This window comes from Anomaloglossus baeobatrachus, chromosome 11 (genome assembly GCF_048569485.1).
Source record: "Anomaloglossus baeobatrachus isolate aAnoBae1 chromosome 11, aAnoBae1.hap1, whole genome shotgun sequence".
Classification (NCBI taxonomy): Eukaryota; Metazoa; Chordata; class Amphibia; order Anura; family Aromobatidae; genus Anomaloglossus; species Anomaloglossus baeobatrachus.
The window spans coordinates 161,204,503-161,229,658 of NC_134363.1; the positions used below are offsets into that span (position 1 = coordinate 161,204,503).

At 44.1% G+C, this 25,156-nt stretch overlaps 1 protein-coding gene across 15 annotated transcripts in view; it reads left to right on the top strand.

The window, feature by feature from the left end:
* AGRN (agrin) overlaps positions 1 to 25,156 on the top strand; it is a 670,274-nt gene that overhangs the window by 563,803 nt on the left and 81,315 nt on the right. For all 15 annotated transcript variants that reach the window (XM_075327095.1, XM_075327101.1, XM_075327098.1 and 12 more), the window contains 4 exons: positions 2,815 to 2,920; positions 3,124 to 3,474; positions 4,178 to 4,342; positions 7,373 to 7,500. In XM_075327095.1, coding sequence (XP_075183210.1) covers positions 2,815 to 2,920; positions 3,124 to 3,474; positions 4,178 to 4,342; positions 7,373 to 7,500 — 750 coding nt within the window. The remainder of the gene's footprint in view (positions 1 to 2,814; positions 2,921 to 3,123; positions 3,475 to 4,177; positions 4,343 to 7,372; positions 7,501 to 25,156) is intronic.

Consider the following 25,156-nt stretch of genomic DNA (forward strand, 5'->3'; position numbering starts at 1 on the left):
AGGGTTATACTCTGACACTAAACTAAATTCCCAAGAGAAATACCCACTGGAGCCTATTTTAGATTTGCTTTCAATTTTTGCCAAAAGATGGAGGGTCGTAAAGGCCTTCCTTCATTCATTGCCTGAATGTCTAAGCCTAGAAATCCTCTACACTGCTCAACCCAGATGGAATCACCGGGGAAGCCTACCGATTTCACAGGCTGATTATCAACAAGGAAACACTTGACCTACATAGAAAGCATATCCTACTCTGAAAAAAAACCACAGCGTGAGGCCATATCCAGCATGGATACACATACAAGCCCTCTGCACATATGAATATCTGATTTCTCCGGTTGACCTTAACATTGCATGGATTTAATGATTTATGCTCCACAGTATAAATATACTTTTATTCTTCCTTATTGGAGTTTTTTGCAAATATAAAGGAGTTTTAATCACACAGTTATGCATACTATTGATTATATAGGATATTACATATGTGGGTGTTGACATTTAATCTGCAAAATTAACACTTTAAATGCTTAACCGCTGAAAATAATATTTTAATTGGTTTTTTTTCAACTTTAAAGGGGACCAACCACCAGGATTTTCCTTTATATACTAAAGCCAGTGCTATACTGGCACTATTATGCTGATTCTATACATACCTTTAGTTGTGAGATCGGATGTATAGTTTTTGAAATACAGGCAAGTAAAGTTTATTAAATGCACTGTTATTTGATTGATAGCAGCTACAGAATATCTAATATGTGAGTCGGGTTTTGCTAGTTATTCCCGCCTGTCTGCTGCCTGTCCTTCCTCCTTTCCTCCTTCCTCCCCCTGTGATAAAATAGACAGGTGAGGAAGAACAGGCAGCAGACAGGGACAGCTATAACTATCTAAACCTGACCTACCTATTACATATTCTGTAGCTGCTATCAATCGAGAAACCGTGTATTTCACAAACTTTACTTGCCGATAACTCAGAAACTATACATCCGATCTCACAACTAAAGGTATGTATAGAATCAGCCTGATAATACCAGTATAGCACTGGCTTTAGTTTATATAGGAAAATCCTGGTGGGTGGTCCTCTTTAAACTGTGTACCGCGAGATAGTCAATCACCAGAGGATTCTTTAGTAGGCCCAGGCCCTGATGGAATAGGTATAGTGAATGCTCTATTTCATAGACCCTGTGTAGCTGAAATAGACATTCAAATTACTAATTGCTATGTGCAAGATACATGACAGTGGCAGAACAGAAGAAGCTAACAGTCCGCTCTATAAGAAGCAGATTAGCAGTGTTATCATTAGCGCCATCAAAGCATTGACCAAGGTAGACTAATGAAATGGACAGTGCCTTTACTGAAAACTTTTCATAAATCAACAGTACATAGATAAGAAACTTTGCAATATGTCTTATGAAATAAATATGCTTCTTTCTCCACTTATGAGCCACTTCTTTTCTACCACCACATCCATAACTCATTACTCACTATAAAACAGCTAAATTCCACCTTGTCGAGAAACATCAGATTGTAAAATCAATGCGCAATAAGTTTACAGCTGCTTATTAAAGTCTATAGAAAGGGGTGGGGATGCAAGGCAAGAGAGAGGCAGAAAGACACTGGTTGTGCTTCTAATTAATTATTTTAATTCACCTTAGTGCTGGACTCACAACTACGCTTCTTAATTCTGCTGTATGATGTCCTTCATTCTGCTGCTGCTTCTGAAAATGTTCTACATAGAGATAGAAGAGCAGGAATCCCTCATGCCTCTGTGTGTGCTGTGTATTGGAGACATCTTATCAGCTGGTCTCCACCCACTAGCTCAGAGACAACCAAAAATTAGAAATAGAATCTGTAGAGGGGAAAACTGCAGGCTACATGTCATTTATGAGCAGAAATATTGTTATCCTTCATGTATACAAACATGATAGTCTATTAAGAAAAGTCACCAAAGGAAACACGTCACACGTTGTTTGGCTCTAAACTCCCTGAGTGTCATGGCTGCATCTGACGCTGTTCATGCTGCAGAATCTGACAATCCAGACTATGCCTTCTCTGATGCTTCTGAGTTAGATTTGGGCGTTGACAAGCTGTGTGCTCATTAGTGATCAGGCTTGCAGAAGTTAATCTCTAGCCTGCTGGTTACCTCTTGGATCACATGTTGTGGGAGACCTATCAGAGTTACTCCCCACCTTTTTAAGATGGTGGAGCCTGTCTTCTCATGCTGACTATAGCTTTTGCTAAACTAGTCTGTGTGCTATTGTGTTCCAGTTGTCTGCTGCTTGGTGTGTTGTGCAAATACTCTTGCTGTTTGGTTATTTCCTCCCTGCTCTTTATTTCCTCCTTATCACGTATTGTCTTATATCTCCATGCGTGATAGAGTTTTGGTTTCCCCATTTGTCTATATCTGTACCGGTCCTCCCCTGGGGTGGGGGAGTGGGGATATAAGATCAGGGCTTGCCAGGAGCAGGGCAAGTAAGGCGGCCCAGAGCCCTTCACCATCAGATGTATTTTTGGGATTAGGGACAGCTAGGGCCCCCTATTATCCCCTCACACCCTGTGACACACGTTGGCTTTAAGAATTGATGAATACAAATCTCCTTCTTCTACTGTAGCCTGAATAAAACATTTTTCTTCTGGCTTTAGTCCCTGGTGAATCATTTTAGACATCCCAGTGGTTTGGGATTAGTAATTAGGCACATATTGCTTGGGCTCCAGCGCTTCAATATCTGTGATCTTTAATGATGCTTTTTCACTTATCATTTATGTCCCAGTTGACAACATCCAGCATATTGTTCAGATGCCCGTGTTTCTTGTTTGCAGGTCTGCGGCTCTGATGGAGTGACCTACGGAGACTGGTGTCAGCTGAAAACAATTGCTTGCAGACAAGGTCGGACCATTACAGTGAAGAACACTGGACCCTGCCAAGGTATCATGTCTTTCTGATTTTCTTTATCCTGACCAGATAATAATCCGAGAATGTTGTCCTATTACACCATCCGTTTTGTTATTGTGGAACTTTACAAAAATGTACAAAATATTTGTAATTTGTAACTTCTGCAAAACAAGTTAATGATTCAAATTTTTTATAAAAATTGATGCGTAGTTCCTTTTTTTCTCTCTTTGTTTAAGAAACCATCACTGTTGCCAATCTTCACACACTGGCCCCCTCTGGGACCCCAGGACCACCCATTGGCCGATCCCTTCCTACGCCAACAACCCCAAAAGCTCGTCATCCCAGCAAAAAAGTTGACCCTTACCCATTCGTTTTGGAGACTGAAAGTCCTCGACAGCGTTACACCAGCACTCACAGGCCCGTGACACAGACACACGTTGTCCGCACCTCCACTGTAAGACCAAGAGTAACCGTACCCAGCATGCGTCCCACTACAACTCATACCTATGATGAATCTGGAAGCGGCAGCGGAGATGAGGACTTGGAAGCAAGTGGAGATCAGGAATTAAGCGGAAATGAGCCATCAAGTAGGTGGACATGTCTTAAGGCCTCGTTATACGCTACGATTTATCTGACAATATGTCGTCGGGGTCACGGTTTTCGTGACACACGTCCGTCGTCGTTAGCGACGTCATTGTGTGTGACACCTATGAGCGACTCCAAACGATCTTAAAAATAGCGAAAATCGATGATCGTTGACACGTCGCTCATTTTCAAAATATTGTTCATTGTTGCGAACGCAGCAGACATATTGTTATGTTTGACACCCCGCCAACGACAAACAACATCGTTAGTGCGTCCGTCATCAGCGACGCGGGCGTGACGTTACGAGCAATGCTCCACGCCTCCTCCTCTCTGATTGGTGTCACGCCAGGGTGTATGCGATGGACAATTATACGCTTCGGTCATTGCCGGAATCGTTGGGAGGATTGCTGTGTGACAATGTCCACACGACCGCCTTGGGCAAACAATATATCGTTGAATGATGTAGCGTCGTTTGTGAGATGGGTACGTGTGACCGTTACAAAATGACCTATGAGCGATTTCGGCAAATCGTAGCAACGATCTGGGCGTGTCACATCGCTAACGAGATCGCTAGCGATATCGTTGCGTGTAAAGCGGCCTTTAGTCTTTTTATGGTTGAGTGGCCATCTAGGTGGAAAGTTAAACCTCAGCTTAGGTTATTGCATTTATCTTCCCATGCTTTTTGGTTTGTTTTTTTTGTTAAAGAGGATGGATTCGAGGGCGGAGATGAGCAGCAAGAAGAAAGTGAGGAGAACAAGGACTTCGACACGACACCGGTCATGGAAAGGGCGAGCTGCTACAATACACCTCTAGGGTGTTGCTCAGATGGGAAGACCCCGGCTGTTGATACAGACGGCACAAACTGTCCAAGTAAGTTACCTCTAATGATAATATTGGCTGGTTATATATGGGAGAACATTTAGTTGATTTTTTTTTTAACTTCTTAAGAAATATAAAATATCTTCGAAAATTCTTGTTAATATTCAGAGCTTTTAGTAGCTGCCAACAGAGCGGTTTTTGGATAATCCCATCATCAAGTTATTAGTTAGTTCCTCTTTTCTATACTGTGCTTAAAGGATTGTGTCATTATAGACAAATCCTAATATACGGAGGCGTTTTGGAGATCCGCTGATCCAAGCTTCCGTCACTCCAGGCAGATCGTTGTGGCCACTGCAGGCTATAGCTAATAAAATGCAAATTTCACCGGTTATGACAACCTAAGGTCCTCTATGTTCAAAATCTTTCTGAACTACAACTCCCTTTTCCCTCTCCAAAAAAGACATCTTTAGAAAGTTGTTATGCTTAGCTTGTTAATGTTTAGAATTGAAATACAAGTTTCACAGGGTGTGGATTCTAATTTTTTTAGTGTATCAAATAAGATGTAGCTCTTGTTGTTGGCATCCTCAAGGGAATCTGTCATCAGGGTTTTCCCTTATAAACTGCGGCCAGCACAAGTGAGCTTATATACAGTATTCTAGAATACTGTATATAAGAGCCCAGGCCGTGCTGTATAATGTTAAAAAGATTTTTATTATAGTCACCTAGGGGGTGGTTGGGTCCGATTTGGCATCGCTGCTTTAGGATCCGGTGCCTTATCTCTTCCGTCCATCGCAATCTTCCTTCCTAGCCCCGTGTGGATGACACATCCTACATCATCCACACAGAAGCCTTAATGGCGCTCCTGCGCAAGTGCACTATCATCTGCCCTGCTGACGGCAAATCGAAGTACAGTAGTGCGCGTGTGCAGGCATTCTTTGACCTTTACTCGCGCATGCACATTACAGTGCTTTGATTTGCCCTCAGTAAGGCAGATCTAAGTGCGCATACGCAAGAGCGCAATGGAGGCCTCTGTGTGGATGACGTAGGACGCGTCATCCGCACGAGGCTGGGAAGGAGGACGGCAATGGACAGAAGAGAGGAGGCGCCGGACCTGAGAGCAGCGATGCCCATTGGACTCAACCACCTACTAGGTGAGTATAATAAAGGTGTTTTTTACGTTATACAGTGCGGCCTGGATTCTTTTATACAGTATTCTGGAATACTGTATATAAGAGCTCACTGGTGGTGGCCGCAGCTTATAGTGGACAAATTTGGTGACAGGTTCCCTTTAAAAGGGATGCACACCTTTGCATATAACTTTTTTTTTTATAGTTCAGTTGCTTCCTAAATGCAACTTTTTTAATAGTCTACTTAAAAAACGTTCTACCATTTTAACCAGAGTGTCTCCAAAGTCCTCTATGTAGCCAAGATCTTTTTAATTTTTTTTTAAAGATCTGTCAGAGGTGTTGTGATCGCAAGCCGCTCTCCTCCTTCCTTTTTTCGTTGTTACAGATAGCAACAGGAAAGGGATGGGGTTGTAGATACATCTGCAATGGAAAGGGGAGAAAGTAGCTAAACTTTAATGGACAGCAGAAAAAAAACCAGGCTATAGATGAAGAGAAAAGCACATGGAGAGGAAATGAGTGCAGGATAGAAGCTGTACTGATATGTGAACTTACAGCTTACATCCAGCCTATATTCCAGAGAACAACTCTCCCACAAAAGAAAAGACGGAAACTTGGATCAGACTACATTTTTTACATTAGGAGATCTGAATTAAAAAATCAGACTTAGGGCGGCTTTGCACGTTGCGACATCGCAAGCCGATGCTGCGATGTCGCACGCGATAGTCCCCGCCCCCGTCGCAGGTACGATATCGTGTGATAGCTGGCGTAGCGAAAATTATCGCTACGCCAGCTTTACATGCACTCACCTGCCCTGCGACGACGCTCTGGCCGGCGATCCGCCTCCTTCCTAAGCTGGCAGGTCGTGCGGCGTCATAGCGACGTCACACGGCAGGCGGCCAATAGCGGCGGAGGGGCGGAGATGAGTAGGATGTAAACATCCCGCCCACCTCCGTCCTTTCACATAGCCACCGGCGGCAGGTAAGGAGATGTTCCTCGCTCCTGCGGCTTCACACACAGCGATGTGTGGAGCTGCAGGAACGAGGAACAGCATCGTACCTGTCGCGGCACCGGCATTATGGAAATGTCGGTGAATGCAACAATGATACGATACACAGTACAATGTCGAAAGTGACGCCGGATGTGCGTCACTTTCTATTTGAACCCACCGACATCGCACGTGATGTCGCAACGTGCAAAGCCGCCCTTAATCTTAGAGCAATTTTACTCAATAAAAGCAATAGCTAAGATATGTATGTATGTATATATATATATATATATATATATATATATATATATATATATATATAAATATATATTCCATACCAAAGGTGTCCATGGCCTTTATGGCTACTAAGCTCCAGGTAATAAAAACAGAAAAATTAATAAAACTCTAAACCGGTGAAACACCTATGTCCAATAGCTATTGGGGATCAAATCCCTTTTGTTCCCTAATTCTCCATGGTTAGTGTGGACCTCTTTGAATGGTGCATGATGATGATAATGATGGGGAGATTTGAGAAGGAAATAATGAATGCAGAAATTATAGAAAAAGATTATTTATTTCCCTTTTAATTAGTTTGTGGGGGTAATTGTCTCTTCTTTTTATGTCTTCCTGATAACTGCCTATTCTTGTTCTTTTTTTATTGCCCACCTAGTACAGGGTTCGTATTAAGCCGCTTCTAATGGGACGTTGTCCTGACCGGTAAAGTGACGTATTCCATGCCCTCTTCAACAACAAGATGGCGCTTACATATACATCCCCACTGTAAATCAATTACTAACCTTCCATAGTTCAGCCCTGTGTCATGCTACTAACCCTACACCAGGCACTGGCCTTAAAACGTCTCACCTGTCAGATGGGCTTAGGGCAAAGCAGTAGGCAAAATTTGGATATTGGAAGTCATCATCATTACACTCTTAACTTGTATATGTTTCCTTCTCTTATTTCCCCCAGAAACAAAAACATTTGAGGGCGTTCTCATTATTGAGGAGCTGGAAGGTCAAGAGGTCTTCTACACCCCAGAGATGTCCGACTATAAGTCCGAACTGTTTGGCGAGACGGCGAGGAGCATTGAAAACGCAGTAAGTTTTCCTTGATGTTACATTACTGTCCAGAAGTCAATCATCAACTTCAAGGCTGTTCACTTAAATGGATTTAATATAGATTAAGCCTACATCTAAAAGGTAAAATAGTGTTCGGAGGTGGATAAGTATTGAAGCCCTTGAAGGACCCGATTTTTGTAGGACCAATTGCCTTCCTATAAACTTTCAGGTTTAATTTTCAGAGAAATGGAAAATTCCACACAGTGCGGCTGCCATAATCGAAAACTTCAAAGCCGGATTAGTAGTCAGGCAGACAGTAGATTTCGCTCAGGCATATTATATGGGTACATCCAATTAGCTCCTAACCGGCTGCTGGCAGGGACTCCTGACAAGGTGCTGCTGAGCGTTACCGAGAATGCCTTTACTGCTGAATATTGATATTGCTGGGTGTTTTACTATGCCTTTCTATAGTTTGACATTGTTATTATGCACCAATATTACTGAGTATATATCTCATATACTGTTTGGCATGTTGATATGGTAATTTCACTCCACTTCAATAGTTTTCCTTGTGTGTTTTTACGAACTTGGAGAACTTTTTGGTGTGTTGTGGTCTTTGTGCGGTCAAGTCCATCAAATATGGAAATTTGCGTCCTGAATTTTGGCATGAATCCACATACAAAATGTTTTGCTAGTGGATATTGCAGCAGATTTCATACAGGTTTTGCATTAATAAGAGCCGGTACCCCCCTAAGCTTTGTCTAAGCTTCACATTCCAACAACCGATGAGGGGCAAAGATCCCAAACCAAAGTTGTCTACAGATGGGTCTCTTTGTGTTATCATGGGGTATGTAATGACGGAACAGGAGCTCCTAGGCTGGCCCTCAGACTCAAGACCCTGCGCTGTCCCTTATCTCAGAGGTAGGCTTGATGGTAGTCAGGTCTGAGCCCCCAGCGTGACCCTGACTCCTGTTGGAGCCCTGATCTTACTCCCCCCTCTCCTCCACCATTGGTGTTTGTGACGCACATCCGGCGTCGTTAGTGACATCACAGCAATCAACAATCGCAAAAACGTCAAAAATCTTTGATCGTTGACATGTTGCTCCTTTTCATAATATCGTTGGTAGTGCATGCCGCTGGTTGTTCATCGTTCCTGTGGCATCACACATCGCTATGTTTGACACCGCAGGAACGACGAACATCTCCTTACCTACGTCCACCGGCAATGTGGAAGGAAGGAGGTGGGCGGCATGTTCCGGCCGCTCATCTCCGCCCCTCCTCTTCTATTGGGCAGCTGTTTAGTGACGCCACCGTGACGCCGAACGCACCTCCCCCTGGAAGGAGGGATTGTTCGGCAGTCACAGTGACGTCGCTGCACAGGTATGTGGGTGTGACGCTGCCGTATTGATATTGTTCTCATGAACGACGGGGGCAGGTGCTATCGCTCGCAACATTGCTAGCGATGTCGCAGCGTGTAAAGCACCCTTAAGACCGGAATCGCTGGAGCTATTATTGGCGCGTACTGGAAGATACCAGTACCTTAAATAGGAAGGGGACAGCTTTCGTGGCAATTAGCAACCTGAGCTCTTAGGTCCTGCTCACCAGTCTGCAGGAATTAACTCCTGCGGGGCTGAAGATCAGTGGATGCCCAGCTGTGGCTGAACAACTCTGAAGCATCAGGTTGCTTGTCAGACTCTGTAGTATGAACACAGTCCGATGCCGCCGTGCCACAAAGTGCGTGCAGAGCCGAACATCGCACGACAGGTGTGACTGGTATGAGTTACATTACAATTTGTTCCCATGGAGCACTCTCTTTGAAAATAAGTTTTCATAGTTTGGTGTTTTCTGCAAGAGCCGGTACACCTCCTTGAACATATAACACATCCGCAGGAGAATGAAGATACTAGAACTATGTTTTTATGGGAAGTGCTTTTTGCTGGACAACATCTTCAGTCCTTAGTCACACATCTGTGTCCGTTTTTTATTTGTGTGCTGATCCATTTTTCATCTGTTTTGATGTTTTGATCTGTTTTGATAAGAAAAAAAAAAGGTTTCCCAAGCCTCTTTTAGCAACTGGTTAGTAAAAATGAGCACACAAACTTGAATGAGTGAGTTCAGCTTGCAAAATGGACCAGAAGTGGACATGTTTCCTTATTTCTACAGACTAGCGGCCAGTGAAAAAAAAATTTACATCATGACAAGGTCACACTTGTCTCCCCTGCCTGAGATTTCATGGATGTACCGTCATTCTCTGGGAGGGGGGCGCATGTGCAGATCGAATGGCCTTTGTAACGTCATCAGGATCTTACTGCGCATGCGCTGCCATAGGGAATGATGGCGCATGTGTGAGATCTCGAGAGGGTAAGAGTGAACTGTGGTAAACTGACGAGTGAGAGCTGTTAGTGCAATGCCAACCCCGCTGCACTCGCGGCTCATTTGTGTAAAGAAATTGCTGATGGATTTCTCGAAAACGAAAACACACTGGTGCCTGTCCAAAAACCCAGTAAGAGCATAGATCTATATTCTTTACTTAGTTCTGCTTTTACAAGGAGGGACCGGAGATCACAGTGACATTCTAGACATTGTACTGTGTTGATTAAACTCCACTTGGGCCATGTTTGCAAAGAAAAGGCCAGAAGCTTAGAATACAATGAGAACCAAAATAACAGTCTCCCCGCTCACAACCTTGTCAGATCGCAAAGGGCATAATTTAATTAACACCTTGTTAAGCTGAGACGCGGTGGCAGCTGCAAAAAAGTGAAATAATTCTGCTTTTGACATTTGGAAGTAAAGTTCACCTTTTCTTTCCTTCACTATTTTACATCTCCAATTTGAGACCAATTTATTAGCAATTTGTTTTTAATATATTCCATATATTTACTTTAAAGTCCGAAGGTGGAATTTCTGTAATTAAATCTCTGACACGTGTGTTAAAAGCTTAGGAAAAGTCGGCGTAAAGGGCACAGAATATGGTACTGTCACTTATATCATCTATATGTTTATTCATAGAACAGAATAGTAGAGGGGATTAGATGGCGGTATTACATTATTATTACATGGGATAAAAATTGCATATAACAAAAGTAATGAACTTCCCTTAAAAGGATTGTCTCATCACAGACAATCCCTTTACTACGAGAGCTACCGTGGTGATTCCTACAGATTCTTCCCTAGAAGTCCATGTGCCCTAAAAAGGTATATGAACAAGAGTTTTCCAGTTGGGACAACAGCTTAAAGGGGTTGTCCACTATTAGGACAACCCCTTCTGATTCCACATTTCCTCCAGGTAAAATAAAAAAGCCTATACTCCCCACCCGTACCGGCATGATTCCAGTGGTGCCAGGGCTTCCATTTTTGGGGCTCACGTGATGTTCTGATGTCAGATGAGCCTCTTGTCCAATCAGAACCGGCTTCTGTCTCCCCTCCTTCGGAGACCGGATTAATCAACAAGAAGTGAACGGCAGCCACAGGACTCACTTCCTGTTGATTAACTCATTTGTCTGAAGGTGGAGAGACAGAAAGCAGCTCTGATTGGACATGAGGCTCACGTGACATCAGAACATCCCGTAAGCCCCAAAAATACAACCCTGGCACCACTGGAACCACGCCAGTACGGGAGGGGAGTACAGGCTTTTTTATTTTACCTAGGGGAAACTTGTGAAATCAGAAGGGGATGTCCTAGTAGTAGACAAACGCTTTAAAGAGGTGGTCCACTATGTGATCAAGACATGGCTTTGAAGCAAATGTTATGCAATGATTTTAACACAAAGATTCCTAAGCCTATCCTCAGGAAATCCCTACAAGTCATGCCTTGAGAGTAGGGTCCCATGAAGCCGCTGCTTAGCATAGCCAACGGTGTAACTAGAGTCCAATGGGCAGGGCCGGCTCCAGGTTTTTGTGGGCCCCGGGCGGAAGAGTCCCAGTGGGCCCCATCCACACGCAGACACACATACGTACACATACATATACATATTTAACGACAAACTCACAAAAATACATATAGAACTGACACATCATACAGTCATATACACTGACATACATAGATACACATCATACATGCATACAGACAAACACACACAGCTCTGCTGGATACATACATACAGACACAGCGCTGCTACATACATACACACATAGCTCTGCCACATACATACACACATAGCTCTGCTATATACATGCACACATAGCTCTGCTACATACATACACACATAGCTCTGCTACATACATACACAGCTCTGCTGGATACATACACACATAGCTCTGCTACATACACTCATAGCTCTGCTACATACACACACAGCTCTGCTGGATACATACACACATAGCTCTGCTACATACATACACACATAGCTCTGCTATATACATACACACCTAGCTCTGCTATATACATACACACATAGCTCTGCCACATACATACACACATAGCTCTGCTATATACATGCACACATAGCTCTGCTACATACATAGCTCTGCTACATACATAGCTCTGCTATATACATACACACATAGCTCTGCTACATACACACATAGCTCTGCCACATACATACACACATAGCTCTGCTACATACACACATAGCTCTGCTATATACATACACACCTAGCTCTGCTATATACATACACACCTAGCTCTGCTATATACATACACACCTAGCTCTGCTATATACATACACACCTAGCTCTGCTATATACAGACACACCTAGCTCTGCTATATACATACACACCTAGCTCTGCTATATACAGACACACCTAGCTCTGCTATATACATACACACCTAGCTCTGCTATATACATACACACCTAGCTCTGCTATATACATACACACCTAGCTCTGCTATATACATACACACCTAGCTCTGCTATATACATACACACCTAGCTCTGCTATATACATACACACCTAGCTCTGCTATATACAGACACACCTAGCTCTGCTATATACATACACACCTAGCTCTGCTATATACATACACACCTAGCTCTGCTATATACATACACACCTAGCTCTGCTATATACATACACACCTAGCTCTGCTATATACATACACACCTAGCTCTGCTATATACATACACACATAGCTCTGCTATATACATACACACCTAGCTCTGCTATATACATACACACCTAGCTCTGCTATATACATACACACCTAGCTCTGCTATATACATACACACCTAGCTCTGCTATATACAGACACACCTAGCTCTGCTATATACATACACACCTAGCTCTGCTATATACATGCACACATAGCTCTGCTATATACATGCACACATAGCTCTGCTATATACATACACACCTAGCTCTGCTATATACATACACACATAGCTCTGCTATATACATACACACCTAGCTCTGCTATATACATACACACCTAGCTCTGCTATATACATACACACCTAGCTCTGCTATATACAGACACACCTAGCTCTGCTATATACATACACACCTAGCTCTGCTATATACATGCACACATAGCTCTGCTATATACATGCACACATAGCTCTGCTATATACATACACACCTAGCTCTGCTATATACATACACACATAGCTCTGCTATATACATACACACCTAGCTCTGCTATATACATACACACCTAGCTCTGCTATATACATACACACCTAGCTCTGCTATATACAGACACACCTAGCTCTGCTATATACATACACACCTAGCTCTGCTATATACATACACACCTAGCTCTGCTATATACATACACACATAGCTCTGCTATATACATACACACCTAGCTCTGCTACATACAGACAGAGACAGACACGCGCGGCTCCGGGGGGGGGCATAAATCGGGGTTGGGGAGGGCACATACCGCTCAGGTCACGGTGGAGAGGGGGCCCACACAGCGCCGGAGGGACACGCTGTGCTGGGGGTCGCTGGCTGGCACTGCAACTCTCATCTGTGGGACTGAGCAGGATGCCGGTCTGTAGCTCCGCCCACAGATGAAGTTCAAACCAGGAAGTCTGCGCGCCTTAAAGAGACGGCGCCGCAGATTCCTGCCGAGGACTGAGGTCCCCGGAACTCGGCCCGGGGACCGCAGAACTAAGGAGAGTGGGCCCCGGCCAAGGTGCACCAGAGCTGACGAGGCCGAGTGGGCCCCCCCGGCTCTCCAGGGCCCCGGCATTTGCCCGGGTATGCCGGGTGCTGACGCCGGCCCTGCCAATGGGCTCTGGTGCAAAATTTGGACCTGGGTCCCCACCTGCATGTTTGTCAGATGTATGAGCCCTTTTAATGTTCCAGATCCTGTGACGATATGTGTTCTCCCTTCTTGTGTAACCAAATCCTGCATCCTGTAATAACGTCCTCCATCCTGACCTCTTCCCGTAAAAATGTCCCTCATTCTAGACTCTTTCTAGGTATAATGTCTTACATCCTGAACCCGTTCCTGGTTTAATGTCTCCCTTACCTGGTATAATGTTTACCATCTGGGGCACCTATTTGGTATAATGTCTCCATTTCCTGGTATAATGTCCTCCAACCTGAACCCCTTCTTGGTTTAATGTTTCCCTTTCCTGGTATAATGTCCTCCATCCTGGGCCCCTCTATAGTAGAGGTCTCCCTTTCCTGGTACAATGTTCTCCATCCTGGGCCCCTCTATGGTATAACGTCTCTATTTCCTGGTATATTGTCCTCCATCCTAGGCCCATTTATGGTATAATGTCTCCCTTTCCTGGTAGAATGTCCTCTATCCAGAACCCCTTCCTGGTTTAATGTCTACTTTTCCTGGTATAATGTCCTCCATCCTGGGCCCCTTTATGTATAAGGTCTCCCTTTCCTGGTATATTGTCTTCCATCCTAGGCCTCTTTATGGTATAGTGTCCTCTATCCTGGACCATCTCTTGGTTTAAAGGGAACCTGTCACCATATTTGGCGACTATAAGCTTCGGCCACCACCAGTGGGCTTTTTTATACAGCATTCTAACATGCTGTATATAAGAGCCCAGACCGCTGTTTAGCATGTAAAAATCACTTTATAATACTTACCTAACAAGCAGTGCGGTGCAGACTGGTCAGATGGGTGTCTCCATTCTCCAGTACCGTCGCCTCCTCTTTTGGCCATCTTTGTCCTCATTCTTCTGAAGCCTAGGTGCATAATGTGTTGAGGTCCTGCACAGGTGCACTCCTCTCTGCCCTGGGCAGGGCAGATCAAAGTATTGTAGTGTGCCTGCGTGGGACCTCAATGTCAACTACTGTGCATGATGTAGGATGCGTCATGCATCCAGGCTTCAGAAGAAGGAGGACAAAAATGGCCTAAAGAGGATGCGCCAGTACCAAAGAACGGAGACACCCATCCGACGAGTCTGCACCACACCACTTGTTAGGTGAGCATTATAAAGTGTTTTTTATGTTCTACACAGCGGCCTGGGCTCTTATATACAGCATGTTAGAATTCTGTATATAAGAGGTCAGTGGTGGTGGCCACAGCTTAGTTGCCAAATCTGGTGACATATTCCCTTTAATGTCTCCATTTTCTGGTAAAATATCCTCCATCCTCTGCCCCTTTATGATATAATGTCTCTCCTTCCTGATAAAATGTCCTCTGTCCTAGGCCCCTCTTTGGTATAATGTCCCATATAGTGGGCCCCTTCCAGTAATATATGTCCCCCATCTTCCATAGCCAGTGCAGAAGTTGTCAACTGACTTCAGAATGCATGTGACAGGAAGCGCGTGTTGTCACTGTAAATGAATGATTGCCCGGCAGCTTCTATTGCTGTGCAGGGACTCGGCGAGTCATCGTGCCACAATACATTTCAGCTGAAAGTGTCTTCTCTTGGAAAATCCTAAAGATCTGGCTGTTAGGATTCCTGAGAACAGAATGGCATAGCCCTGCATCGGTGCACGTCAGATCTAACTTTTTATATTAGTTATATGGGCTTTTAGATCTGATCTGGAATCATGGCTTCTTTGCTTTTCTCCTTCTCTTCTGCATCACCGGTACATTTCTGTTTTTCTCATCTTTTTTTATACTGATAGCGGAGGAAGAAGCTCCAGCGCCTACTGAAGAGTAGATAAGGGATTTGAGGCTGTGCGGTCATAGAGATAATATTTTAGAATCCCTTCTAAGAAGTTTATGCCAAAAGGCGCCGAAGAGAACCTTGTCTCTGGGCTTATCCCCCATCTGTTTCATTACTCCTGTGATGTTTTGCTTTATTTGCTGATTGTTCTTTTACTTTGCTTTATCTTCTGGCAAATCAATGAAGCTGGGCGCTGGGCGCTGGGTGCCAGCTAGAAATGCATATGGTATAATAATGTAATAATGAGCTGATTTTTTTATATGTGCACACCATGTCGTGCAACAGCTAGAATAATGCGATGGGATGGAAGCGCCCCCTGCTGGCTGACAACTGGCATTTGATGTTCTCGTAATAATAATCTTCAATCACAGTCGGCTGTCGTCATTATTTTTTAACAATAATAATTATTTTAGCTCTTTGATTTTTTTTTGCTTTTTTATTGTGTTTTGGTCTGATTTATTTTCATTATAATCCGCATCAATGGAGAGTTTTTGTAGATATTGATTGACATTGATATCTGCTGATGTTTCATGGCGTTGTATACCCTCAGTAATTCCTCGTAGCCTAAGGCGTAATCTTCCTCTAATTTCTGATTTTTTTTCTTAGCCAATGCTTCCACATCTGATTGTTCTTCATCTTAATCAATAGACGACAGTGATTGACAGTATATAAGTCTTCTCAAAGAGGTGCTGCAGATCCTTAAAGGGATTGTTTTGGTTTATGACTCAATCCCCTATCCATCAGCTCTGGCAGCGGCTGTATGTATACAGCACACAGAGTTAGAATAGTGTAGCGCTCCACTCCGTGTACTGGTCATTCCCGAGTACTACAGCTTCGCTCCTATTCATTTCAGAGCTTGGAAACAGCCACAAGGAACAGCTTTTTCATCATCTGGCCACTTATATAACCCTTACTAGTCAGATATTGATGACCTATTAAAAGGATAGGTCATCAGTAAACTGTACCAAGGCTAGACATCCCCTTTAACACGCTCTGGAATACACTCACCAGTTAAGGCAGATATATTTTGAAGAAAGGGTTAGGTTGCTTTCACACTGCGTTCCTCTCCCCATTCAGTGGTCCCATTGCGTTTTCCGTCCAAACCCCCCCCCCCTGCAAAACAAGTCACGATGTGCACAGTCGTGCATCATTTTCAGGGGTACACACCCATTGGAGGCGAACACTCAGATGTAGTAGACTGTGTCTGGGTGTCCACCTCCAGTAAGCGTCTACCCCCAAAAATGGTGCATAACAGAGCACACTGTGACTCCGTCTTTCCGTAGTCCCATTGGCACACCATAAACACCTCATCTGCTGCAGAAGCCCTTTCATGTAAGACCGCTTTTACAATGTGTTCCTGTCCCTGTTCAGTGGTCCCATCAGGGCTTCCGTCCAAACACCCCCCCACAAAACGGGTTTTGGACGGAAGCCCCAATGGGATCACTGAACAAGGAGAGGAACGCAATGTGAAAGTGGCCTTATATTAAAGAGCTTCTGCAGCAGATGAGGTGTTTATGATATTAATTAATAAATTGATATTTAAAGAGGTGGTCCTATACACATCATAGTGATGAATGTGCTTGCTGGTCTGCGCACCGATCCCTAGAATGGGGGCCAAAGTCTCCTGTGTGGATGACACATTACTGAGCATGTGCAACCACTGCATCATTAAAGGGGCTGTCCAATAAAGATAAGTGGAGCTGTAATGTGCATGCCCAACCACTGCCCCATTAATTTTCAATGGGGCTATGGAATTGGAGCATTCAGCAGCCCTATAGATAATGAACGGAGTGGTGGTTCAGCTTGTGCCCTTTTTAATTTGGCCCATGTCCCAGCAGTCCTAGTGATCCTGCAAACTGTTGATTATGAGATAACCACTTCAAAGTCAGTGTTACCCTCCATCAATATTCTGCTGCAACTGAAGCAATACATTATTGTTGTGAATGTCATCCGAGGGGGTTATGGTTTGGAGCTCCCTCTGCTGGTCAGGACTGGGGGTGAAGCTGACTGTGACTCAACAGGTGTGGGAGTTAATTGGGGGTTTGTGAAGCCCAATTGCAGATCAGCCTGGGTTGTATAGAAGAGCAGTGTCTGCTGGCTGGGGCCAGTGATAGATGTTTTTCCTCAGTCTGTGAATTGGCTTGGAGTTTGTCCTTCCATTTATCCTGTGCCTGTACCATTCCAGATAAGTTGTTAGTGTTTCTTTTCATTTTGCTTAGTCTGTTTTCTTGCAGGAGAGGAATTGTCTTTCTGTTTTGATGAGCATGGGGATTCCCCCTCTTCAAGCCCCACTGCAAGAAAAGGGAGATTCTCCCTGTTCTACTTGAATATTTGCACTTTTGTATTTCTTGTGGGTTTTTTTTGGTATTTTATTTCTCCCATTACTTACAAGAGTACCTGATATAGTGGGGGAGAGACCGTGTGGTCTCAGGGTTTTGTATATCAGGAGATTGGTATTTTTCCGCAGGGTTTTGCACTGACCGCAATCAGTTTTCTTTCCTTTCCTGTTGTATCTAGGAAGTCGGGCCTTGTCTTTGCTAATCTATATTTCCTATCTGTGTATTGTGTTTTCTTACATCACCATTGGCTTTATATGTCAGGGGCTGGCTATTCCTTTGGGGACTGCTCTGAGGCAAGATAGGTTTCCTCATTTCTATTTGTGAGGTGTAGTAAGTTTCTCCGGCTGTGACAAGGCATCTAGGTGTGTTTAGGAACGCTCCACGGCTACTTCTAGTGTTGTCTGACAGGGGATTGCGGTCAGCTCAGGTTCCAACAACTCTTGTGTTTTTTTGTGTTTTTCTGCTGATGGGATTTTTGTGATCGTCCATGGTTACCAGATCATGACACTTTATATTTTATATTATACTCCTCACCTGAAGCAGAATATTCTTATAATTTATAGTTTTACATCATTGTCTTACATTACGGATTATTCTTGTTTGTTCCCATCTGTCCGCCTTTTAGTCCTAATCTTTGAGGCCACGCATCATTTGCGCACATTGCTGAGATAACTTGTCCTTGATTTCCGATTCTTGCCTTATTATGGCACACGAGGCGTTAAGCCATCTCTTGCTATTTCTATTTTATCTGTGTATCGAATAGAAGTCTCGCAGCGCCATTGTTACAGCCGTTCTTAATCTCGCTCTTTCCACATTTTCTTTTCTTTCTCTCCACTCCCACATCTTTTTCTGCATTCAGACAATCCCCAGCTTTGGTCCCACTAAACTTGTGATATATTGTAGGATGCGATCGAGAGAATTAGCATCAGCATTGATTTCCAATGTGGTAGTTATCCATACTAGAAAGAGGGAGATTATATAACAGGAGATGGAAAATGCACTCAGTGCAGGATGGAGAGAGCGAGCCAAAAGATATTCTATCTGAATGTGCTCAAATATTCATAGTCTTGTATAGTCTGTTAATATGTTGGGGGAGGGGGGGGCTGCTGCCGCACACTAACGACCACCAGAGAGTGAAAGAGTTCATCATTTCTTAGGGTATTTCTTCACGCTTGTTACTGTCATGCTCTGATAATCCAATGTGAGCAGCATAGATGTCAATTACTGCTATATAAATGGTTTTCGTGGAACACGCAGACATGCTTTCCTCGGTATAAAACAGTCTGAGTCTTGACTTATTTATATGGTGGTCAGTTAACTTCCTCCAACCATTAGGAAAACTATTGTCATGTTTGACCATATGCCAGCACATTGTTCCCTGGAAATCTGTTCCCAATACCATATACATTCAGACTTGGACTGGCCCACAGGGGGACAGGGGAATTCCCTGGTGGGCCATCCATGTACCTACATGAGCAGTAAATGGCTCAGTATAGGCAGAAATAGCATCTTATTGTTCATTTAACAAACTGCCCAGGTCATTATATAGTTACATAGGCAACTTGGTGAAAAAGGGTCAGGAAATATTCCATGTAGCTCAGCAATTGCCTCCCAGAAAAAAGGTCACTGGTAGCCCATTGGTGCTCCAGTCCAATGCTGAGTACATTACTGTACACTGCGAACACCCATCTTTAACCACTTTCCAACTTATATGTTCAGGCACCCACTGGAACATAGAGTAGGAGATGGAAAGTTTACATTATGGAGAAAGAGGAGTTGTCAATCAAGGGGGATCATCAATGTCCTGCCTCTAATGGTGGAAGTGTTGCAACTTCGTATCTGTAGGTCGGGCTGAGGAGTCCTCGTTAAAAAGGTGGTTCACCCATATTTGTTATTTTCTAGATCGATATTATATTGAGAAACAATGTTTCTCTCAAATACCTTAGGTTGGCAATAGTGCCTGTGAGAGGCGCGATTGTGGACTGCTGTTCCCCACTCCGTAACCCCCGGGCTCCATGACCTCGGAGATCCGGTGATGTCACATCAAGTTCCGGACACGTCACATTCCTGCGGCCGGCCCCAGTCTTCCTGACTCACTAAGCTGTGGGCGGTGTTTCACCGCTTGTCACAGCCCAGCGCGTCTCCTGCTTGCAGTGCTTTGCTGTGAGGGAGGAGGGAGCTGATGGGCTGTGACAAGCAGTGAAACACTGCCCACAGCCAATGACTCATGGACACTGCGGCCGGCCGCGGTGTCAGCAACTTGACGTGATGTCACCGGATCCCAGAGGTAACGGAGGCCGAGGGTCACGGAGCGGGGAACAGCAGTCTGCAATAGCGCCTCTCACAGGCACTATTGCCAACATAAGGTATTTGAGAGAAACATTGTTTCTCAATATAATATCGATCTAGACAATAAAAAATATGGGTGAACCACCCTTTTAAAGGTTGTGCTTTTGGTGCAGTGAACGCATGAGAGAGTGAGACCTGCAAAGAGACTGGACCAAGGTCTGGACAACCCCTGAAGAGCTTGTAAATGGGCTGCAAGGAGAGGCAGGAAATGACAGGAGCCTGAGGAGGAGTCATTGCAGCTGCTGAAAGAGCAGGAGTTAGACAATGTTTTCTGTGATATTTTTCTTTCAAGAGTTAAAAAACATGAGCTCTCAAGCAGAAACTGATCAAAGAAATTCCTTTTTAGGGAGGGATTGTGTCACGCTGCTGGGTGTGAACTAACTGTGCCACAGGTCTGGGCTTATCTTATTTTGGAGGGGTGTAACTAAGCAACTACCTTGTCTTCACTAAAGCCTATGATGGTGAGGTTAGGCTTGTGTTGGAAGGCTGGAACAGACCAGACAGTAGGTACTGGCAGGGCAGGTAGTACAGACTTGGCGGCAGATACAGGCAGGACGCAGGTACATGACCATAGGACTGGAACGGACTAAGGAACTTGGGTGCAGAAATACTGGACTGGAACAGAGACGGGAACACTGGTAAATGTACTGTATTCAAGGCAGGTACAAGTTCAGGGGAGCTGACAACTAGCAAGCGTGCAGACTACTGACAGGATATGTTGCTCAGGCACCTCCCAAAGGGGGAAGATGCCTTAAATACTCAGTGCCAATCAGCCATAGGCTGATGGACATTTTTGGGTTAGGGTGCACTGGCCCTTTAAGAGAAGGAAGAACCACGCGCCCTAAGCACACTCCCAGAAGACCTATGTGAGGTGCGCATGTCCGTGGAGTAGGAGGCAGAGACTTACAGAAAGCACCACTAAGCGGCCGAGAAGGGGAATGCCTGGTGGAGATAGCAGGACAGCTCAGGGATGCTGGTGTTACAAGTTATGAGATTTTCTTTTCTTGAAGAGTTTAAGCGATTTTGAAGAGTTGTTGACTATTTTTTGATTGAACAGTGCTCAGTTTGGAGAGGTTTTATTCAAGATTTCTTTGAACAACTGACACGCACGTTTTATTCCACCAGCAGTTTTTCAAAATCTCTGCAAGAAAAAAAAATCTCTAATAAAACCTCCTCGTATGAAAAGTAAAGTGAATGTGCCATAGAAATGAAGTGGAAGAATTGTTCAGGAGGCTTTTGGAGAGTTTCTGCTTCAAAAACTCCTTTAAAAACCTTTGTGTAAACATATCCTTAAAATGAGAGACAGATCCTCAGATAATGTGCTGCAGAGGCTGGTGAGTCACTAAATTTAGCAATTGGGGCCACTGCCTATGGCTTGGTTGAAGACCATTAGACTCATCAGACTTGGAAACAGTAATTTTCAGGATGAAAGGATCTTCTCTACACGAGACCCCGACCATGGGATCTGTCAGATGGCATCACTATCTCTAGTTATCATTCTTCTGCAAGCAAAGAGCGTAACTGTCAAGCTTTGTGCCTCATCAAGAGACTATAACCATCTGATTGTGTTGCCCTTAAAGTGACATTACGTGCCCGAATTCTTGTCCATCTTTGCAAAAAAAAAACAAAATGCAGTTCTAGGTTTGCAGTCATATTGGTAACAATTGAAAAATGATGGAAACCTTAATGAATTGGTTGAATCACCTTCACGGGGCACCATTCAGATCCATTGTATCCCCGATTCTGCACAGCATTGTGACTTTTTGTCACACGGTGTTTGGCTCTAAACTCACCGAGTGTCATGGCAGCATCAGACGCTGTTCACAATACAGACTCTGACACTCGTCTGGTTATTTCTTAAATCTCTGTGTGTTCTAGCTGTGTGGTAGAGTTTTGGTTTCCCCATTTGTCCTTATCTGTGGGTTCTACCACTCCTGTCCCGGCACTCCCCTGGGGTGAGGGCTGTTAAGGAGCAGGGCAAGGAAGGCAGCCCAGACATCTGCACTATTAAAAGTATCTCTTGGATCAGGGATAGTGAGGGCCCCCTATTCTGATGACCTGTTTAGGAGCCTTGGTCCCCTGTTATGCCCTCACATTTTGTGAGATGCCAGAGTGAAGATGGGAACTGAATTTTATCTGTGTGCAGTGATGTAAGGTTTCATTAACACATCCGTGTGTCACGGACCGGCCACGTGTTTTGCCAACCCGATTTCAAAAGCCTTATGTGATGACAAGAACTCGAATATAATAAGACACCAAACACTAGGTGTCGCCAGGCACACTAGTGGAGTGGATCTGCTAGGTTTGTACACTAGGTGTCGCTAGACACACTTAGTGAGGGGCAGTCAGACAAGCCAGGGGTCAAAAGCCAGGAGATAACGTAAATGACAAAAGGAGCAAGCAGAGCCGGAGTCATGGGACAAGCCGGGGTCGGTAAGCAGAGAGGTCACATAAGTACAAGGGAGCGAGCAGAGCCGGAGTCAGGGAACAAGCCGAGGTCAGGGAGACAGGAAATAAAGTCAGTAGGTAAGGAGATGGGAGGGGAACAGCAGAACTAGGTAGCGGGACAAGATCAAGTCAGACATTTACGGGAACCAGAGACGTGCACTGCAAAACAGGAAGTATCACCAGCGGCATTCCGGGTGAAACAGCTCCCAGATAAAGTGTAGCAATCACCTGGAATGGGGCTCCAAAGAACAGACCCCTCCCACATCATACAGAACTTGACCGGGATCCGGGGAACAATATGACGCCGAACATAGGTTGTGCAGGTGAGCAGAGCACCACTGAGCATAATCATGACACCTTATAGGCAATGGAGACGCAGTCAGGAGTACAGACCCGAACAACTGGCTGTGTGAATTTGGCCTTAGTGATGGTCTTTCACAGAAAACCTTATAAATTATTGATGGATCGTAAAAGGAAAATGCGTCCAAACAGGAAAGCCGTTTGAACTGTATAAGGAGGTGGGAGTCGTTCCATCGTAACGAAATGTTATATAATGGAAAATTATGTCCGTTTTACCCTATAGTAGCTGATTTTTTTTTTCAACTCCCTTATATAAGTCAGTGGGTTCCATATTGTAAGACAGAAGGGAATTTATTACAGGATCATCAGGATTTGTCCTTTATTCCTCTATGTGTATTAATATTTAGTTTCCACAGAAACCAGCATAACTAGAGAATTAATGAACACGAGATGCATTCATTAGGCGGCTACTGCTCTAGTTTACATCCCTAACGATAATTTCATTTATTTATTTATTTTTTGATGTATCTTTTGTATCTACAATGTGATTGACTTAAAGGGCATTTGGAATCTCAGAACAGGAAAAGAGGCATGTTCCTATGCAACCCGCGATTCCGGGCTCTTGTCAAGTAATGTGATTTTATCTTATACATGAAAATGACCTTAACATTCATAAATCTGCAGGCGCACAATGACTGTGCCGTTTATTTTTCCGTTAGACTGGAGGAGGCCGGTCCGTCTGGCGCTCGCTTTTTTTTTACCTATCAGATTCCTCTTTTATGTATATCCAAATCAATTTCTTGTACATAAAATTTATTGGGATGGATGGCATGCGAGTCTATGGAGACGACAGCCTCGGCGGGGTCACTCCGGTGCCTCTCCTCGCGCACCACAGCTGTCAGCAGCCAGATTCCATTTGTGGATTAAATGTCTCATGCATTTCTAAACGGGTGTAAGAAAAGGAACAAGAGGTGAGCTGCTAACTATCGTGATAATAGGGCATTCTGCTAATCTCTTAAGAAATGTAATGCCCTTTTGAGTATTTCTAAAGTTAATTTCAATATCTCTTTGAGACGTGAAATCTGAAGCGCATCCGTCAGTTATACACCGCCTTTGTTGGCTAATGAGAATACTGACTGCCGAAAGATGAACCCTAGTCGTGCCTCATGCATATGAATGTTGCCTCATTGATAAAGTCAGCCGAACTGATAGATGTCTTACGTCGGAATGAATACTTCTACATTGGGAAGAATCTATGTATTAGGGCGCCTCAAAGCTAGTCGGTGCATATTCGTAAAGGATGTATTTTGGCTTCAATTGACAGTATAAACTAAGAACATGGACTTAAAATTTGTTAGGTATCATGATGTTGTCACAAGTGGGTCACAGCCTGATGTGATCTCAGTAGGATCTGGGATCAGAACTATAAATATCATCTCCTCTCTCCTCCCTATGCCGGCTATAGCTCATACGTAAGCTGACCATGTTGAAGGTGCTTGTCGTTGTATAGCTGTGGTGTCATCTTTATTGCAGCTGTGAAGGTTCCTACTGAAGAAACCTTGGAGTGCTATTTATTGTCTTTCCCCACCTGTTTGTCTTACCTACCTCGTGTTGTCTTATTGTAGTGGCGACACTAGTGTCACGCTAGCTCTAACTAGTAATGGTGAGTTTAGGGTATGTGATTGTCACACGGGGGAAGGACCCTTCTAGGGACGTTGGGGAGTGCAGTGATCGGCCTCACGTGAGTGTTAAGAGGTGACCCTGCTCCCCTATCCCTAGCGCAAGGGCTTACCGTTGTATTGTGTACCATTTGCGCTGCATTGTTTTTCAGGCTTAACACCATTCAGGTGTTTTCGCTGTGTTGAGCCGTTTGCCAGGAGACCACTTGTCCCTGGCGTGACACCTGTAGTCACATTGTGACAGATGTTGAAGACATATTCCTTACAAAACATATTTAAAAATGGGTAAAATCAGGGTCGGCATAAATACAATTTTAGGGTCAATGATTTGATAAAGCCAGCGACCATTACAGATACTCATGGCCAATGGCAATATAGAAACATGTATGGCATTGCTCTTGAAGGACCAAAAAATAAACTTGGATCCTGAATAGAGGACATCGTACCATGTGTCTTTTCCCGATAGAGATTCATAATGAGCTTCTTATTGGATTTCACATTTTATCACAGAAGCCATTATAAGAACAGTTGGTGCAATGTCATCCTTCCACA